Genomic DNA, 19186 nt, shown 5'->3' with positions numbered 1-19186 from the left:
TGACATCATCTGCATCTGACAACATGCTAGAAAATGAATCAAGACATATTCTACATTTTCAGACCTGCAGCAAGTGACCTTAAATGTTGTCTTCAGTATTTACAGCTTTAAACATATCTGGAAATACTTGCATACATGCCAACCTCAGGCGAGGAAAAAGTGCAATCCAAGTGGACAAAAAGAGTAATCCAAGCAGAAAAAGAGTAATTCACATATAACATGATAAAATTCAATGAGCATATGTACAAAATGATTTATTTACCCCTCTGGTCTTTTAACATCAAGTACTGCTTAAAGTTTTCATATGTAGTACTTTCAGCTTTAAAAGGCAACAGACACTTTGTACCGGCTGAGACTATTAATGTTCTGCACACTGGCAGAGCACTTAGTTCCGGGTTACTGATCTTAGATCTTGTTGTTGTTGTTGTTATAGGGTTTAACGCCATTTTTCAGCACAAGATAGGCTATACATGGCGGCCAGTATTAATGGTGGAGGAAGAACCCAGTAAAACCCCGTTAAGATCCACCGACCCACAAGAAGCTACCACACTGGCTGAGGCCAAGACTCGAACCTATGCAGACAGAGGTGAAATGGCAGTGATCCGTGACGGAGAGCGCTTTAGACCACTCAGCCACTCGGGGCCCCGATCTTGGATCTAATTCAGTTTTATTTTTGTTAACAATACTGAACAATCTCTCACAGTCAACATTAGAATGGTAAAGAACCAATATTCCTTTCATAATCTGACAAAGAAGAGGAAATTTATATCTTCCAGTTACTGGGTCTTTTAACTTGGAAATAAGGTGCCATTGCACATCAACTCTGTCCATATGAAGTATGTTGTCATATAAAATACCAACTTGATACTTCAGGAGTTCTTCTAATGTATTGGCAGCCTTTCCTGCAGCAAGGTGCATCAAATGACAGGGACAACCTGATCTGTACAGTGATGGAGACATTTCTCAAAATATAGAATGCAACTCCTTTATGTGTGTGTGTGATTTAGATTTTTAACATAGCTTTAACAATTTTTCAGTCATATCGCTATGATGTCTGCAGTGTGACAGTTTATAGTGATGTCTAGCACTAGGGCATCATGCCACAGACATGTAGCATGATGTCCCACCCAGTCACATTATCCTGACACCAGGCCGACCAGTCCTAACATTAACCTCTTAATGCTGAGCACCAAGCAAGGCAGCTGTTTGTACCATTTCTCTAAGTCTTTGGTATGACTCGGCCAGGGTTCGAACCCGAGGCGGATGCTTTAACCACTAGGCCACCAGAGTGACAACTCCTTTATGATTTCCAGTATCACTGATGCATTATCAGCTGAAAACCCCTTACAGTTCTGCCAACTTATGTTGTTTCAAAGCATCATCAAGCAAATCAAAAACATTTTCTCCAGTGGAATCTACTGTTAATTGGTAATGAAAGATGAGCACGCTGACTTTGATCTTTTTGCTGTCAAAGTTTCTTACCCAGACTGAGTACAACTTTTTGTCATCATAATCACTATTTCTGTACATGGCAATACTAAATGGCCCAATTTTCATGCCTTCTGCAATTTTAAGTGAAGTATTTTCTTCTAAACACCACACAGTATTAGGTGGTTTTGTTCTTGCACGTGCATGTATTATCCAATTTTGGAATAAGAATACAGCCTTCTGAACAAAGGACCAACATAGTCTTCTACTGCTAGGGGTAATCCACGTTCTATTAAGAACTCTGTAAATAACGCCTCTGCATTTATAAAATTCATGTCCACAACTGAGATATGCCACTCTCATTCTCAAGTCAGTGTCATTTGATATAACACAGACAAAATTAAATAATACATCTGCAATGGGCGTGTAGCTGCCTTAGAATGGAACGCTGTATTATGTAATTCATGTATTCATCTTTGAATCAGTTTTTCATCTTTTTCTAATCTATCTCTGAAATTCTTTGAAAAAACATTTTTTGCTCTAACACACGCATCGACTAGAATAAATCTGATGACTTTTAGCACCAAATACCTACAGACTGGTTATGTACCAGGTATGAATTAAAACAAAGAATCTGCGAGCAAAGATTAAAACTTAAAAAAACAGACTGTTCTTTCCAAACTAAGCCATATAACTGCTATAAATAGAAACCGAAGGTCTAAAGTTTGAAAGTGAAACCAGCATGTTTATTGGAAATAGGGCTACTGCTATAAATAGAACATAATACTGTTAGGAAAGTGCATACAAGTCTATGGACAAGTGTACTCTTATGTCATAGATACGTAGAATCCGTCTTTCTAGAATACAGTCTGTGGGATTAATGGCATGTCAATAAAAATGAGAAAACAAATTATTATTTTTTTTTGGAGGGGGATATACCGAAAATGTGTAATTCAAATATGTTTATGTGTAAGGCATAATTTAGTGAGAAAAAAAGCGTAATGATTATGCCAAAAGCGTAAAGGTTGCATGTATGTGTATATGAAAGGATCAAAGATACTGACATTAAATGCTAGATCCTATTACTTTACATTATGTATGGAATGTTATGACTCTTAAAGCCCCCTTGTATCCTAAGCTGCACATGAAGGGTATATGGGACTCATGATATTCACTGCATTCCATAAACCCCATAAATTTCCATGTAACCTAGTTTTTCATGTCATAATCCTTACATAAACTTGTTTGTTGCAAGAACAGCAAATACAAAACGCATTAGAATGTTTTAGCTATGCAGAAGACTGCTTGCAACCAATGTACTACTGGTCTGGAAAAACCTGCCAAACAACTGATGAATCAGCACTATTTAAACTTTAGCCTCCTTCTGGGGGATACTTTCCACTGATGGCACGCACACGCACACACACATGCACATATATGGTTACTATACAAAAACTTGCATTCTCCACCATTGACACCCACAAAATATTCTGTATTGCTTACACTGTGGATAAGGAAGAAAACTATCACTATCACATTTCATAGGTCTAAGGTTAATATGACTATATGATGAAAAATGATTCCTCACAATAACATTAGTTTTGTATCAAATATCAGGTCTCAATTTTGTGGGTGGCTTGCATCTAGGGTATGGATTACATGGGGTGGGTGGGGATGTCAAGTCAAAATATCCAAGGTCAAGAATCACAGACTGAAAGAAGACAAACAGTTCTGCACAGAAATAACCCATGCGTTAGTTAGAACGAAACCTATTGGGGCTGAAACGTCTGTCAAGAACACAACTAAAGAAATGGTTTTTGCACGTTATTTCAAGATCACATACACTGATAAAAGTTTCTGCTGGGATTGCTTAAAGGTATGGGAGAGGCATTTCAATTTGGGCATCAAAAGGTCAAAATAAAGTTGGGTTTCTGCCCACTTATTTTAGTTCAGAACTGCACATCTTGACTACAGGGTCAAAGTCAGTGAGATCCAAAGGTCACTGATTTTCAGAATCAACCATACTCTGCTAGTGCCTACAATGAGAACTATCAAAGATGGGGCAGACATGTAATGTATTATTCACTGAACTCTTGCCAAAATTAACAATGACTCCTCTTAAACATGGACAGTTATTCTCTTCAGGTCAAAGACATTTCCCTTGGAATAATAAAGATATCACTCTTCAATATTACACAGGGATGCTGATCCTACAGTAAGGAATGGTCATATTGACTGTGTCAAGATGATAATAATGTACCCTACAGTACAAGGAATGGTCATATTGACAGTGTCAAGATTATAATAATGTACCCTACAATACACAGGGGGCCCCGAGTGGCCGAGTGGTCTAAAGCGCTCTCCGTTACGGATCATTGTCATCTCACCTCTGTCTGCGTGGGTTTGAGTCTTGGATTCAGCCAATGTGGGTATGTGAGAAAGCTTGCCAGTAGCTTCTCGTGGGTCAGTGGTTCTTTCCGGGGTTTTCCCGGGTTCTTCCTCCACCATTAATACTGGCCGCCATGTATAGTCTATTGTGTGCTGAAAAATGGCGTTAAACCCTACAACAACAACAACAATACACAGAATGGTCATACCAACAGTGTCCAGATTATAAAAATGTACCCTACAGTACAAGGAATGGTCATATTGACAGCGTCAAGATTATAATAATGTACCCTACAATACACAGAATGGTCATATCAACAGTGTCCAGATTATAAAAATGTACCCTACAGTACAAGGAATGGTCATATTGACAGTGTCCAGATTATAAAAATGTACCCTACAGTACAAGGAATGGTCATAATGACTTTGTCGAGATTAAAATAATGTACCCTACAATACACAGAATGGTCATATCAACAGTGTCCAGATTAAAATAATGTACCATACAGTACAAGGAATGGTCATGACTTTGTAGAGATTATAATAATGTATCCTACAATACACAGAATGGTCATATTGACAGTGTCCAGATTATAATAATGTACCATACAGTACAAGGAATGGTTATAATGACTTTGTCGAGATTATAATAATGTACCCTACAGTACAAGGAACAGTTAAACTGTGTCAAGATTATAATAATATACCCTATACAGTACAAGGAATGTCATAATAACTGTGTCTAGACTATTATACTAATGGTTATATTGACTGTCAAGATGTTAATAATATACAAATGCTAGTCTGGCTAATATCTGACAATTATACTAATCATTACCTAGATGACTTCATTCTATCTTAAAAGCAAAGATGTTCCTAATGAAATACTAGAACATGACAGTATCATCTTAAAAGCAAAGATGTTCCTAATGAAATACTAGAACCTGACAGTATCATCTTAAAAGCAAAGATGTTCCTAATGAAATACTAGAACATGACAGTATCATCTTAAAAGCAAAGATGTTCCTAATGAAATACTAGAACCTGACAGTATCATCTTGAAAGAAAAAATGTTCCTAATGAAATACTAGAACCTGACAGTATCATCTTAAAAGCAAAGATGTTCCTAATGAAATACTAGAACCTGACAGTATCATCTTAAAAGAAAAGATGTTTCTAATGAAATACTAGAACCTGACAGTATCAACTTGAAAGCAAAGATGTTCCTAATGATATACTAGAACCTGACAGTATCATCTTGAAAGCAAAGACGTTTCTAATGAAATACTAGAACCTGACAGTATCATCTTAAAAGAAAAGACATTCCTAATGAAATACTAGAACCTGACAGTATCATCTTGAAAGCAAAGATGTTCCTTTTGAAATACTAGAACTTGACAGTATCATTTTTGTCTAAATTCTACTGAGAGCATATGTTTTACCTTAGAATTTAATTAATATTACATTAACAAAATCATGTGAAGTGGCTTCTCACTTATGTGATACTTACAAAGACAAGTTCTCCCGACCAGTGTTGGCGAGCTAACCGATGTGCCAAGTCAAGAATAAGGACTTCACTCCAGCAATTCTGCAGAAGTTTCATCTGGTCTTCAACCTGCAAAGCACATAGAAAGCAGAAAAATGTCAAATTAAACACCAATGTCCCCACTACAAACACTGAATAAAATGACTCCAAACTGTGTGGAAACTTGTCAAATTAAGCTAAATTATTTGAAAGACTGTACATCAACATGGTTGTTTGCATCAGGTTTCAACCAAGTGTCAGATCAATTCATCAGAGCTGCAAGAATGATTGTTTTTGTATGATTTTAAGAAAGAATCTTGCCATCAAAGGGCAGGGTCAAACAAATTTCGAAAGAAATCACCTTTGTAGCCCTGCATTACATTGAGGGGCCCAAGAAATATCTCCTTGGTGTCAAAACTGGGGGTTAGACTGAGCAACAAAAAGAAAACTTTGGTATCAAAACTGGGGGTCAAATTAAAAAGACTGGGGTCTCTGAAGCACAATTAGGGTAAAGGGAAACATTAAATACATCATTACAATTTATTTTCCTTTACAATAGTTGGGGCAATTCATATTACAAAGATTAGTAGTCTGCTGGTCTACTTCATGTCAATATATGGTGACCAAGTCCCATCATTCTAGTAGCCCATGGCTCTAGGAACAAAATTTATCAGAAAGTGAATTTATATGGTAAGACTCGTTTACATATCATCCAAGACTTGCTTCCTGATAGCTCTAGCTTCTGGATGAATGAGCTGCATGTACTGTCAATTGATTCTGACTACATGCAGTTCTGTCGCAACAGCTGTCTTAATAGTGACAAAACCAGATTTCATTTGTAAAACAAGTTCCCATTGATTGATTGATCGGTCAGGAGGGATGGAAGGATGGATGGATTGGGGTTTAAAAACCGATGAACAAAACTTAAATTCAAAAATACAAATGTAAAAATCACTAAAATCCTCAAGATGACAACCTCTTCCAAACAAAAATACTGTAAGTTCCAAAGATTTTAAATGTTTTTTCAATGCATATCAAATATAAGGCAAAAAAAGGCAAACTCCTTAAAATATATAGTTAAAGTCTGTGATGTAAATATAACAACATTCCTTTGACTATACTGCTAAATTAAGTCATAAAACCTTAAATCAACGAACAACCACTCATAAAACAATGAATGTTTCCATTCATAAATGAATAAATGGCTCTCTCTTTTACTTTTTCTCACATTTTAAAATAGACATATGGCATCCAAAGTCTTTCCTGTATGCCAAGATAAAGGAATTAATGATTCATTAAACAGACGACAATACATTTAACAATGGAAATTTCTACCAAAACAAGATATACTCACTTTCAGCTCTTTAAAAAATATAGAACTCCTTGCCCACTCCACCATGAGAAACAATAACTGATCTGCAAGTCGACATATCATCTGCAATAACTTCTGTGAATAGTTTGTGAAATCCTCCTTTGCAAATTCACTCTGAATGAAAGTCAACAGTTTATGCTTGATTTCATTTTCATCAGCCAAACTAGCCTTTAAGTCACTAATTAGCTGAGGAACAAGTGGCAATGGAGCCGGGTGAGGCACAGCATGAAGGGCAGATTGGTAACTATTGGGAATTGTTGATACCATCAACGGATAGCCATGGTCACCTGAATAGGAGCCCTGAGATGTTGGAGTGATTGGTGACTCAGGTTGTGATGAATGGTGGAGATGGACCAAAGGAGAATCCTGCATAACTGGGGATGGATTATTCGACAACAATGGTGATGAGACCCCTCCATAACCCATACTCGCAGCTGTTGACATTAAAGTGGCAGGGTCTGGTTTAATATCCTGGGATTCTGTTGACAAAGGTCCCATGCCATTTGACAGTCTCATCTGACAAGATGTCAGTATATGCTGCTGTTGTCGTACTGCTTGTTGTTTAAGTGCTCTGTCTCGTTTGTACATTGGACCAAACTTGTTCCGTCCTCCGCGCATTCTGTCCTGTCTCACCGCTGTAAATAGACATCTCAATTAAAACCATAATTCTAACACACTTCAAAATGAAACATATCTGTCAGATAAAATGTCAGAATCTATGGTAGCAGCATTCATGACAAATGATGGAAGATATAGATATATTCTGATGTCAAGACAGTTAGTAACAGGTGCTAAAAAAAATTATAGCTTCTAGAATTTCCTGACAAAATACAGGTGTTTAAAAAACTGTTTACTTTGCATAAAAACTGCCTAAAATGGACTTGTTGCAAAAGGCACACAATGACATCACTGCATAGTAAAGGGCCTCATGTCAATGCACAATAATGGGGTTCATGTCAGAACACATCACTGCACAGAAAATGGCCTCATGTTAAAAGACATCACTGCATAGCAAAGAGCCTCAATGCAAAAAAGGAAGTCATGTTTTGTGCCAGCCAGACAGGTATAGTTAAATATTGTCATCTATCTGCCTGTAAATTAAAGCTATCCCTGAGACAGTTTCTTCGAGAAGAGACATGAGTTATATTCCTTTTCATAAAATACATCATTACACAGTAACATGGTTCATGTAAAAAATACAACATTGTACAGTAGAGGGCATCTTGTCAATAATACATCACTGCACAGTAAAGGGCCTCATGTCAAAAGACATCACCACATAGTAAAGGGTCTGATGTCAAAAATACATCACTGCACAGCAAAGGACCTCACACCAAAATACACCATTGTACAGCAAAGGGTCTCATGTCAAAATACAGCACTGCAAAGTAATGGGCCTCATGTCAAAAGACTTCACTGTATAGTAAAAGGGCCTCATGTCAAAAATACATCACTGCACAATAAAGGGCCTCATGTCAAAAGGCATCACCACATAGTAAAGGGCCTCACATCAAAATACACCACTGTACAGTAAAGGGACTCATGTCAAGACATAACTGCATAGTAAAGGGCCACATGTACAATAAATCACTGTACAGAAAAAGGCCTCATGTCAAAACTTAACTGCACTGTAAAGGGCCTCAAGTAAAAAGACATAATTGTACTGTAAAGGACCTCGCAGCAGAAAAGGAAGTCATGTTTGGTGCCAGTGTCACAGGCAAAATTAGATATTTTCATCCATCTGCCTGTAAATTCAAGCTATCCCTAAGAAAAGGTTCTTCTTTGATAAGAGATTTGAGTTACATCCATTTTTATTTGAGTCTGGAGTCACTAAATATTCAAAACATGCCTGTATAGACAGTTGATGTTTCGGTTCATGAGTCACAACAAAATGATTTCCTGTTCAACAGAGGCTTCACACATATCCTAACATGGATGAGTTAAGCATTTGGCTAATCTAGCGTGAACAAACTGAGATTGGTGTATATTTTACACATATGATGATTTCACTTACAGGATGGATTCTAGTGAGCAGGATACAATAATCTTGTATCGAACATAAATTTGGGAGAGAACAAAATATATCTATCATTATGATGTAATAATAATAATAATAATAATAATCATAATAATGCCATCAAAATAATTATAACAACAACAGTGCTAAGACAACGAAATAATATTACTTACTCAGTGTTTCCCTTTACGCATATTTGTGCGTCAGGGACGCACGCTGGAGAAAATTGACGCACACATTTTGTCGCCGTGCGTTTTTTTGACGCAAAGGATTTTCATAATATGATCAGGATTTATTTAATACCCAATGCATTGGACGATGGATGGCATCGTATATACTTCGAGTATAGGCACTGACTGGTTCCCAACTTTGTTTGCTCCCTGCCTTGCGCTCCTCTATTCGTATAGCAAAGTGCAACGCAGGGAACATAAAAAACAATGAACCAGACTAGCATAGGCAATGTTATGATGGAGTAGCTTCCCCTAATCTCGCGATTTCCATCGAGCTCAGCATCTGTCATCTAGATGTTTAACCTCAAGGCTTGTTGCACTAGAAAGTGGTCTCCAGATTAAAACGTCATGCACTAAAAAGCATTAGCGAAGAAAGTGAAAGAAGCAGAACACAAAAGAGTAACCGTGGATCTAACTTTAATGAAAAATGGAGAAAATAATGTCCTTGACTGGAATACAGCACATTCATTATGATCATCAGTGTGACTTCTGATCGCGTGATTGCAAAGACTGCAAAAGTGAGTAATCCTTTCGTGACAGGATTTTACAATTTTTTTAAATCTGCCCTCGTTTGCCATAAGATATCTGGAGAACACATTATAACCTAAGACATTATTTCACAACAAAGAAATCAGTAAACTTGCAGAGACAAATGCGTTATTTGGATTACAAAGTCAGCGGGTCATTGCAGATTTTGTTGGTTTTTAACTTTTGCTGCAATAAAAGAAAGATCTTAAAGTTCAAGTGTAACTTATTAGAAAGACGATTAATCATTATCCTCCTTGATATTTGGATAAATGTGTTCTAGGACGAAGTACAATGAAACCTATGATAGTACACATTTTATGAAAGGCAGCAAATTAACTCCTATTTGGTTAAAAAGATTTATTTGGCATTTTGTATTGGCTTATATGTAGTGTGTTGGGCTATAATATTGCTTGAGGAGACTGTTAAACGTACGAATTTAAAAGAAAAATGAACTAATAAAATTATTCTTTGAATGGACACTGCATGTATTTGTTAACTGTGCATGTTGGTGTATTTGTATGTTTAGAGAAAGAGAGAGAGACAGAGAGAGAGAGAGAGAGAGAGAGAATGTTGTACAAGTTGCAATATCCTATTTCAAGCCAAAAAAGTATGAGTCGTATCAAAATTTGTCAATACATTTTTGACCCCCACATTTTTGATTTGACTCCCAGTTTTGACACCAAGGGGTTTTTCGTACCCTCAATTTTACACCCCTGGGGGATACACTGCTTACTTCAATATTTTTGACACTTAAAATTTGAAGTCCGCACTGAACAGTCATGTTTTCCTTATGCACATGCATTTGGATAATAAACTTTTAGGCTGTGCTCAAGTAATTCATGAAAACATATATTATTGTCTGGTTAATTGGAAATGAGCTGCACCATATATTTGGATTAGTGCCTTATGGTACAACAACACAAGTAGGTTATTTAGTACCAAGGCAACCGGAGTAAAGTGACTTGCCCAAGGACACATCATGGTAGCTGGCTCAGTGAACCATGAAATTTCCCATTCCAGATCTTGATCTCATTTGACTTTGTTGTACTCATTATCTAGTAGCATTTATTATAATAAATATCTCAGTTATATGAATTTTCTTTACAAACTATTAAATCTTTAATTCAGGGAGAAAAAAATTTATTTGCATAAATTTACTCTTTATCGTCACTAATTCAACTTCAAAATTAATTCAATCTTCCTCATCATAGTGTTGACTTTAACCTCGAAAATGCATTCACTAACAGACATCAAACACTTTACATTACAACTTGGCCAACTACCATAAAATTTAAAATGACAATTTCCATAGGCATTGTTTCAAAATGGACATTCATTGCCATATTGCAGTTTTATCACCATTTGTGCCAACAGACACTGAGTGTGTGTGTGTGTGTGTGTGTGTGTATATATATATATATATATATATATATATATATGGCCCCCCTCTTATATGGCCACCCCTTCTGCACCGGGAAAGTGACCATATAAGATGGGTGGTCTTTCCAGAGGAGGACTAAATTTTTGGGGAAAAGTTATGTAATGTACATAGTAATAAAAACTTGAAATCATTTAATATCTTCATCTAAAAGTAACATTAATTATTAAAAGCTTCTTCTTGTTATAATAACAGACTTATTTCAACTGAATATACATTGCTTATTCTTATTCTTGGCGCAGGCGTGATATGCAAGTGGGTATTGCTGTCATGCACACTGCAAAACCATTCAAAAACATCATTTGAATCTTGGTACATACTTTAGTCAGTAACGGAAACTTGACATTGAGAGACAAGTATCAACGATAGGGATAATCTGATTACATATCTTACGTCATGACATGAAGTAATTATTGGTGGTGGATACATTTGAAATAAAAAGTGGCCGCTTGTGAGGGGAACATTTTACATTTTTGTACTAATATGCTGGCCACTGGTTGCATTAGAGGGGTAGCCATTCTTGAGGGGTACTTTTGAAAAACTTGTCAGTGCCAATGGATTCTGGCTGTAAGAAACGGGTGGCCACTGGTCAGAGGGGCCATTCAAGAGGGAGGACTACTCTGTGTGTGTATATATATATATATATATAATATATATATATATACATACACACACAAATTAGTCATGGGATCTGGATTAATACATGTTTCAATAACAGAAGGAATCTACAAATAAGAGTTAAATAATAAAGAAAGGATGAAACAACTGAAAAATGGTCTTAAAACGAGTTAACTACATATCTATTTTGTGGTTTAAGAGGAAGCTATTGGTCTTTTAAGCTACCAAATCGATCTTAAAATTTTGTACCAGTTTTTTATCATGTCATAATTTTCAAGCCCTGCATCACTAACAAAATCAGAGAAAAGGGAGATAAATCTTACAAGTACTTTGGTTTGCTATTATATGAACCATACCTGTGCATCCGTAACTTTCTACTGATCCATTAAATCTTGAAATTGGAATATGATGAATGATCCAAACTCAAGTTAATTAATTTCATAACAAAATGTAACTAGCTTTTTAATACCTTCCAGCTTCATCCCAACATTCAGACATTTCTGGAAGCGACAATACGGACATCGCTTTCTCTGACTTTTGTCAATGTGACAGCTCCTGTTGTCTACACATGAATAGACCTTCTTGTTCTGTACAGTCCGTTTAAAGAAACCTAAGAAATGTAAAAGAGAAATTTAATGATGAAAATTAATATTGTTCTCTCTTGCAAATCCACAAGCACTTATGGTAGTGCTCAAACTGAGCTAGTGAAGGTGAACTGTTCCCCTTCTAACACAAGGTTTGTGATGGGAAAACATTCCTGTATTGCTTTCTATTATTTTATTAGGTAATTAGTATGCTGTTCAATTTAACTCAAACCTATTACAAAGTAAACTGTCTGAAAGAACCCTCTATTCCGCTCTTAGAGACAAATTTGCCAGAAACATGTTACAACGTTCACACAGATACAAATATCTCAGTATAGACTAGTTCTGCCAAACACCTTGTTGGGAATTATAAACAACAAAAAACGCTCTTCAGTACTGTTTCAGCTAACATTTTTTATATATAGTATAATGCACTTATATATGAAAATTTTAACTTTATATATATATATATATATATATATATATATATATATATATATATATATATATATATATATATATTATAAGTGTGTGTTCAATCTGAAAGTTCATGAACAATGTCTCTGCACTTGGAGATGCAGATACATACTTTGGCACATTTTTGGAAACCAGTTTCTTTTTTGTGCTGCATTTGTTCTGACCCTTTCTTGCTTTATTTTCTTGCACAATGTGCAAACAATGGCAGAGTTATCATTTCTACCAATTCTACAATACTTCAGATACATGGTAACAATGGTTACTTACCAAATCAAATCAGTTCAACACACATGCTGTTGTATAACACCTGGATCTACACAGCAATGTTTAGTGCTCATTAGAACTGATAATAATAACAGAATAGGCTCACATATTAATGAATTAACTGAATTTTGGTAATGTTATAATTCTTTTAAAAACATTGCAATAAATATAAAGTGTTTAAATACATACACACATTCGTTATTTCCAAACTGTCTAAAAAACATGAAGTGCATATCCAGACAAGAAATAAACAAAACAACTTGAATGTGTCAGAGAATAATTCTTACCATTAGAAATTTAAAAGAAAAAAGAAAACTCCCGTTTATGTATGAAAACATACACACACATCTACCCATGTCAATTCCTGGAGGATTTACAGTCAGGCAATCCCCACCCTCCCAACACGAGGTATATAAATAAATAGAGTTACATCCCTTTCATGAAAATTATTTGCAAGAGCTTCTGTCACTTTAAAGCATTTTATTACAGTGTTAACAGGTGATATAAATGATCTGACAAATTCTTCTTTGCAAAGAAAGAAAAATTAGGTCACAAGTTCCGTCCATGTAACCATCAATAAACTTAATATAAAGCCAAGATATGTGACCTATCATTCATTCTAAGTTGAAACTGGGGGAGCATAGGCACCAATCTGTGGTAAGCAATTCATGTCAAGGTGAAAACAACTTTGCTTTCATGGTGAAATGCACCAAATTACGCGAATAACTGTGACTATTCTTCATGGATAATTCACTAGTGTGACCAATGCTGAAGTTCCAGAGTCTAAAACAATCAGCCATCAAGGCAACCATACTGGATGTACAACTGGCCCCATTTTCATTTAGGACCAACAAAATATTATAAAAAGTCTTTTGATAAAAATGCCATGATGATATAGGCATCCATTTGAAGAGGAGTGGAGAGACTTTTCATTCAGGAAAAATAGCAATAACAAGGTTATCAACATGTCAGATTGACATCATATTCATTTAGAACCAACCAGACACGATATAACATCTTTTAGTGAAAACTATTTGTTGATTCATTCAGGAATAATGATAAGAACATTTTCAAGATGGCTGCTGCATGGCCATACTGGTTGTCTGATAGCTGTTTTCATTTAGGAATATGTGATGTGATTTGGACTTTTAATGCAGCTTTAACAATTTTTCAGTCATATCGCTACGATGTCTGCAATGTAGCAGTTTATAGTGATGTCTAGCACTGAGGCACATTATTCTGACACCTGACTAACCAGTCCTAACACTAACCTCTTAATGCTGAGTGCCAAGCGAGGCAGCTGTTAGTACCATTTTTGCAATCCTTTGGTTTGACTCAGTTGGGGATCGAACCCACGACCTCCCGCATCCGAGGCAGACGCTCTAACCACTAGGCCATGGGAGCAGTACATTTAGGAATAAATAGACCAAGGGACGAATGTGTGCATAAAGTTTCAAGACAATCCTCCAAGTAGTTAAAGAAGAGCAGTAATAACTTGTGCTAATGGATAATAATAATAATAATGAGGACTTTGTATAGCGCCTAATGTTTAGAAGCTCTAAGCGATTTACAACTAGGGCATAACCGACTTTTGATCCGGAAATCGGATTCCACCGGATAGTATGAACTTCCGATTAATCAGAGTCGGACAAGGCAGGAACGACCGATTCGGATAATAAAAATAATAAAGTTGAATTTCTATAGCACCGTGTCTAACACTGCGTGTCATTCGATAGTGCGTTAATAAAGTTAAATAAGAAGTCAGAAAAGTCCAATATGGTCAACACAACGGGGTGAAACGATAATACTTGAGTTAGACTGAAAGATTTAAATTTATTAAAATATATAATACAGTCCTACCCGTTTATGTCAACATCCTCAATAATGAAGGCATAATATTGAATACATTGACACATGCTAATGAGGTATTAAAAGAAAATGATTCTTACAATCGTAAATATAAATAAAGTTAATAAGGAAACTTTCACAGCACAATAAACTTGTTTCAATCACCGATCACTTTGGAAAATGCAAGAATCGATCAGATTTCATTGCTTTTATTTAAGTCGCCGCAAGAGGCCAACTTTAAAGGACCAAACAAAAGCCTGTTTTATTTTTATTTGACCGCGACATTAAAGCATGGCGGCAAGATCAACTAATTGTTGAATAAAGTACAGGATGGAACTGGCCGCTTGCTGACATAAATGATTAAGGCGGGAAAATTAAAGCCTGGCGGCAAGATCAACTAATTGTTGAACAAAGAATGGGTCGGCACTGTGGCTTTGAACTTGCATTTAGCTATAGTCCTGCCATATCCTTCCCCTTGTGACATCGGTGTGATGTGCAAAACGTGTGTAACACGGTTTAAAAAGTTAATTTGAAAAACCTTTTAATTTAGCATTTCCGATTAATTGAATCGTATCCGGAATCGGAAAAATTTCATGCCCAAAATCCGGAATCTGAAATCAGTAGAAAAATGCTAATCTGTTATGCCCTATTTACAACATTAGACAACAACTATAAGATAAAAAAACAAAGTAATATTATTACAAAAACAAACACCATGAAATAAGAAAAACAAAAAAAAAACAAAAAAAACATGCTGAGAATATTTCAGGTAGGAAATAGTATTAGGTCTTTAAGTTCGTTCTTAAGGATGCATGACGGACATTGGACAACGACAGACAAAAGGCTATCCCATATGCTCTTCTGGTCTATGACATAAGCCAACAAATGAGAATTCAAAAAAGTTTGAAAAAACATGAAACTGACTTGGTAACTGAAAATTCTATTTATTCTACTAATTATAAGTAGATCTCATCTTTAATATCAGGATACTGCAGGAATTGAAATTTAAATGGTATAAGTTACACTTAATTTACCTTTACAACTTTCACAAGTCAGCAAGCCATAATGATAACCAGACACCTTGTCACCACACACTGGACAGAGTTCTTCAAATCCAGACTTTACATCATTTGGATACTGAATCTCGTTACTTGACGAAGATGCTAAAATAATAATAATAATAATAATAATAACAATAATAATAATATGAATAATAATAACAATAATAATAATATCATAAAAACTACCATATACATGTAGCATGATATCCCAATTGTTAATCCATTTTCTTCTTGACAAAAAAGATTGGATGAATCGAATTTTAGCCCATGAATTTACTACCTGTGTATGACCGCTTACACACTGACAGATCTGAGAGAAAAATTACCAGAATCGTTATGCAGTACCTTTGTAAAACTTTTTTACATTTATGATAACAAAGATGAATCACCAATCATCAAGACCCTAAAATTCCTTGATATTATGATACAATAATGTTCAAAATACACAGTAAGAACAATCCTTTATTAATGGCATTTAAATGTAAACCAAGCTCTTTGAAAAACTGAAAACGAAAAACACGGTCCAGAATTTAATGCAGATCAAAATCTGATGAAAATCTTTTCAGACAAAGAACCAAGGAAACGAAGGTCACAGATGCAAAGACGCTCACAACCATAGCTAACATACTCTAAGATTCTAAATAAGTTTTTTTTATTCCTAGCAAAGGGCAAAGAAAGAAGCACCTATAAACATGTACCGTCCTTTTTTCACAAGGAAATAAAAAGGACAATAATCGACCAAATAAGTTATGAAGAACATGACAATTCATGGATTATGTGTGCATCATTAGTATGTAATTATTTATGCAAGTGCAACTTTTATACATCCAGTGTTTTATCTATCCATGCATCGTGCATCAAATACACAGATGTTTCCAATTTGATGCACAAAAATCATCGCTGATACATAAATTGATGCACTCCAATGTTATGTTTTGCTGATTAACAAAAAACAAAGGTTCTGTCTAATTATCGTTGCTGGTACGTAAATTGCCACATTCCAATATTATGTTTTGCTGATTAACACAAAATCAAGGTTTGGTTTAACTACTTTAATGGCTAAATTACATCTCTCCCAAACAGGGAAAACATGTGCACATCCGTTTCTTACGCTAATATTATCATAATACATAGGGTTTCAACTGAGTGTGGAGCCTGGATCTGACCTTACGTGACCTGTAACTGTCGCATCACTTGTAGTAACAGGATGTTAGAATTGTATAATCACCATACCCAAGAAGGAGGCGGAAAATATACAAGTGATTTTAAAGTGATTCTCAGGAGAAACTGTTATTTTATGAGCACCTTTGTCATGGAACGAAGCAACAATTTTCCATTCGCTCAATTGTATGACTTGCCTTGTTCAAAGATACTGTCAGTGTTTGACTGAAAATGGCGTCCAAGGCAAAATAAAACTAAAATAGATCTGAAACAAAAGAAATTAGCTTTTGTACCAAGTTTATGACCGACTAATGATAATATTATTATTATTGAACCAGTGGAACCTTCATCATCCAAAGATGAGGTAACGGTTACTCATAAGATAAAACATTATTTTGTGCAGCAATGGTTAAAAACACAGCTGGCTATGGTTTTTAAAAACAAGTTTAGTCGGATGAAGAATGTGACATTGAAGATGCCTGTATGTTTTGCCATATATGTACCGAGGCTAAGAAAAACCTCCATGACCAAATGTGCAAAAAACAATAACTTTCAGAATAGTACACTGGCAAGGCATGCTGGGTTGCCAGAACACAAACTGCTGATTTAAGGTCCACAAAACCAGGCAGATTTAAATGTAGGTTTACAAAAACATTCTTCCAAACAAGACAGCAGTGAAAGTGCTACTTAAGTGTGTACAATAGCTGAGTGTCAAAGACATCCCTTTTTTAAAATATAAATCTCTTTTTAATTTAATACACAACTTAGCAGCTAAGAAATTTATACTGTTGGCATTCTGAAGAATTCTGCCAATCAGTGTGACTCTGCTACTACTTGTTCCAAGTTACTGGAGAACCTATCAAACATTGTTGAGGACAGTCTTATACGTGACTTGCAAAATTCATCATTTGTGACAGCAATGGCAGATGAAAGCACTGACATAGCCAGCAATAAACGCTTTGTCATATATGCTCAGATTATTTCTGATGAAATGAAACCATCAACAAGATTTTTAACAAATATAGAATGTTCAGTTGCTTCTGGCAATGGAACTGCCTTATTGGATTTAGTCACATTATATAATTAATATTTTCGATGTGTGTTTAAACAATATAATTATTTTTTTCAAATGACTGAAGACTGATCATCGGCTTCAATAAGACTCGTAGATTTGGATTCTGACTGACTGTTTTTTTGCCTTGAGGAGTCAAATGACTTGCAAGAAACCATTTGTAGATAAAACACTATACATCTCATGCATATTCAATAACAAAAGTTGTGCAAGATGCATCCATTACGAACTTTCATTATTATTAAATATTTTCTTAATATTATACCAAAAATAAATATTCTCATTATCTACTGAAGCAGCTGACTTAAATTCAGGTCAAGTGAAAAGGGAGTTCACACAAAATATTACCTAATAAAAAAAACTATAATCACCCTATTATCCACATTTTCAGGTTCTTACAGTCCCTTTCAAGCAATGTTATTTCCAAATAACTTTTTTCAAATAATTTATTTAGTAATTCTAATTGAAATCATTTTACAACTAAGAATATATATATATATTAATTTAATTCCAATTTTTATTTATTGGCTGATGTTTTCTACAATGTGGTTGGACAGAAATAGTCATGTGATATTGATCTGGAATTTCTGTACATATCAGTATATTGAAGGGGTACTTCCATTCCCTTTGGGTGAAACTTTGTCTACACAAACTCCAACCTTAATATTCACAAGAAGAATCCCATACCTCTGACTTCTGATCAAAATTTGAAACCCTTGATAAAATCTCTGATCAGAAATTCAAACAATGAAACTGCAGTCATTCTGCATCCCAACACTCACCTCTGTAGCCAAATAAAACATATGGCAGACTTTATGAGCCACTCAACATTCATAAATTACCGGATATCTGCATTAACTATACGTTTCACCATCAGTTATTGAAGGCATATGATGCGAGCACATGATATCTTGCTAACAAGGGGTTCGGAAAGACCTAAATAAACAGAAAGCAAAAGCAATGAATACTAAAACAACAGGTGCCAGATGCAAATTTTATGTTGAAAAAAGCAACTGAATGGCAATTTAAAAAAATTCATACTGAGTAACCAAGTTTCTCAGATCATTCCGATGACCTGCTCTGACAACCTACCCTATCTATAATACTACATCAGACCTGCCAACCTTGAGGAGTCCATCTCAGTAAGGTGTAAAAAATATGAACTGCTTGGTTAT

General features: G+C 35.3%; 1 protein-coding gene across 2 annotated transcripts in view; it reads right to left on the bottom strand.

Moving 5' to 3' along the window:
* Window positions 1-19186, bottom strand: part of LOC149780053 (nuclear receptor subfamily 5 group A member 2-like) — a 73246-nt gene that overhangs the window by 20205 nt on the left and 33855 nt on the right. For both annotated transcript variants that reach the window (XM_089936806.1, XM_089936807.1), the window contains exons 2-5: window positions 15752-15880; window positions 12014-12154; window positions 6696-7348; window positions 5327-5431 (exon numbers count right to left, since the gene is read on the bottom strand). In XM_089936806.1, coding sequence (XP_089792932.1) covers window positions 5327-5431; window positions 6696-7348; window positions 12014-12154; window positions 15752-15880 — 1028 coding nt within the window. The remainder of the gene's footprint in view (window positions 1-5326; window positions 5432-6695; window positions 7349-12013; window positions 12155-15751; window positions 15881-19186) is intronic.

The sequence above is a fragment of the Sinohyriopsis cumingii genome, chromosome 16 (genome assembly GCF_028554795.1).
Source record: "Sinohyriopsis cumingii isolate HCF-2022 chromosome 16, ASM2855479v2, whole genome shotgun sequence".
Taxonomy (NCBI): Eukaryota; Metazoa; Mollusca; class Bivalvia; order Unionida; family Unionidae; genus Sinohyriopsis; species Sinohyriopsis cumingii.
Note: the sequence above shows the minus strand (reverse complement) of the source record. Positions and strands in the feature narration are given on the sequence as shown.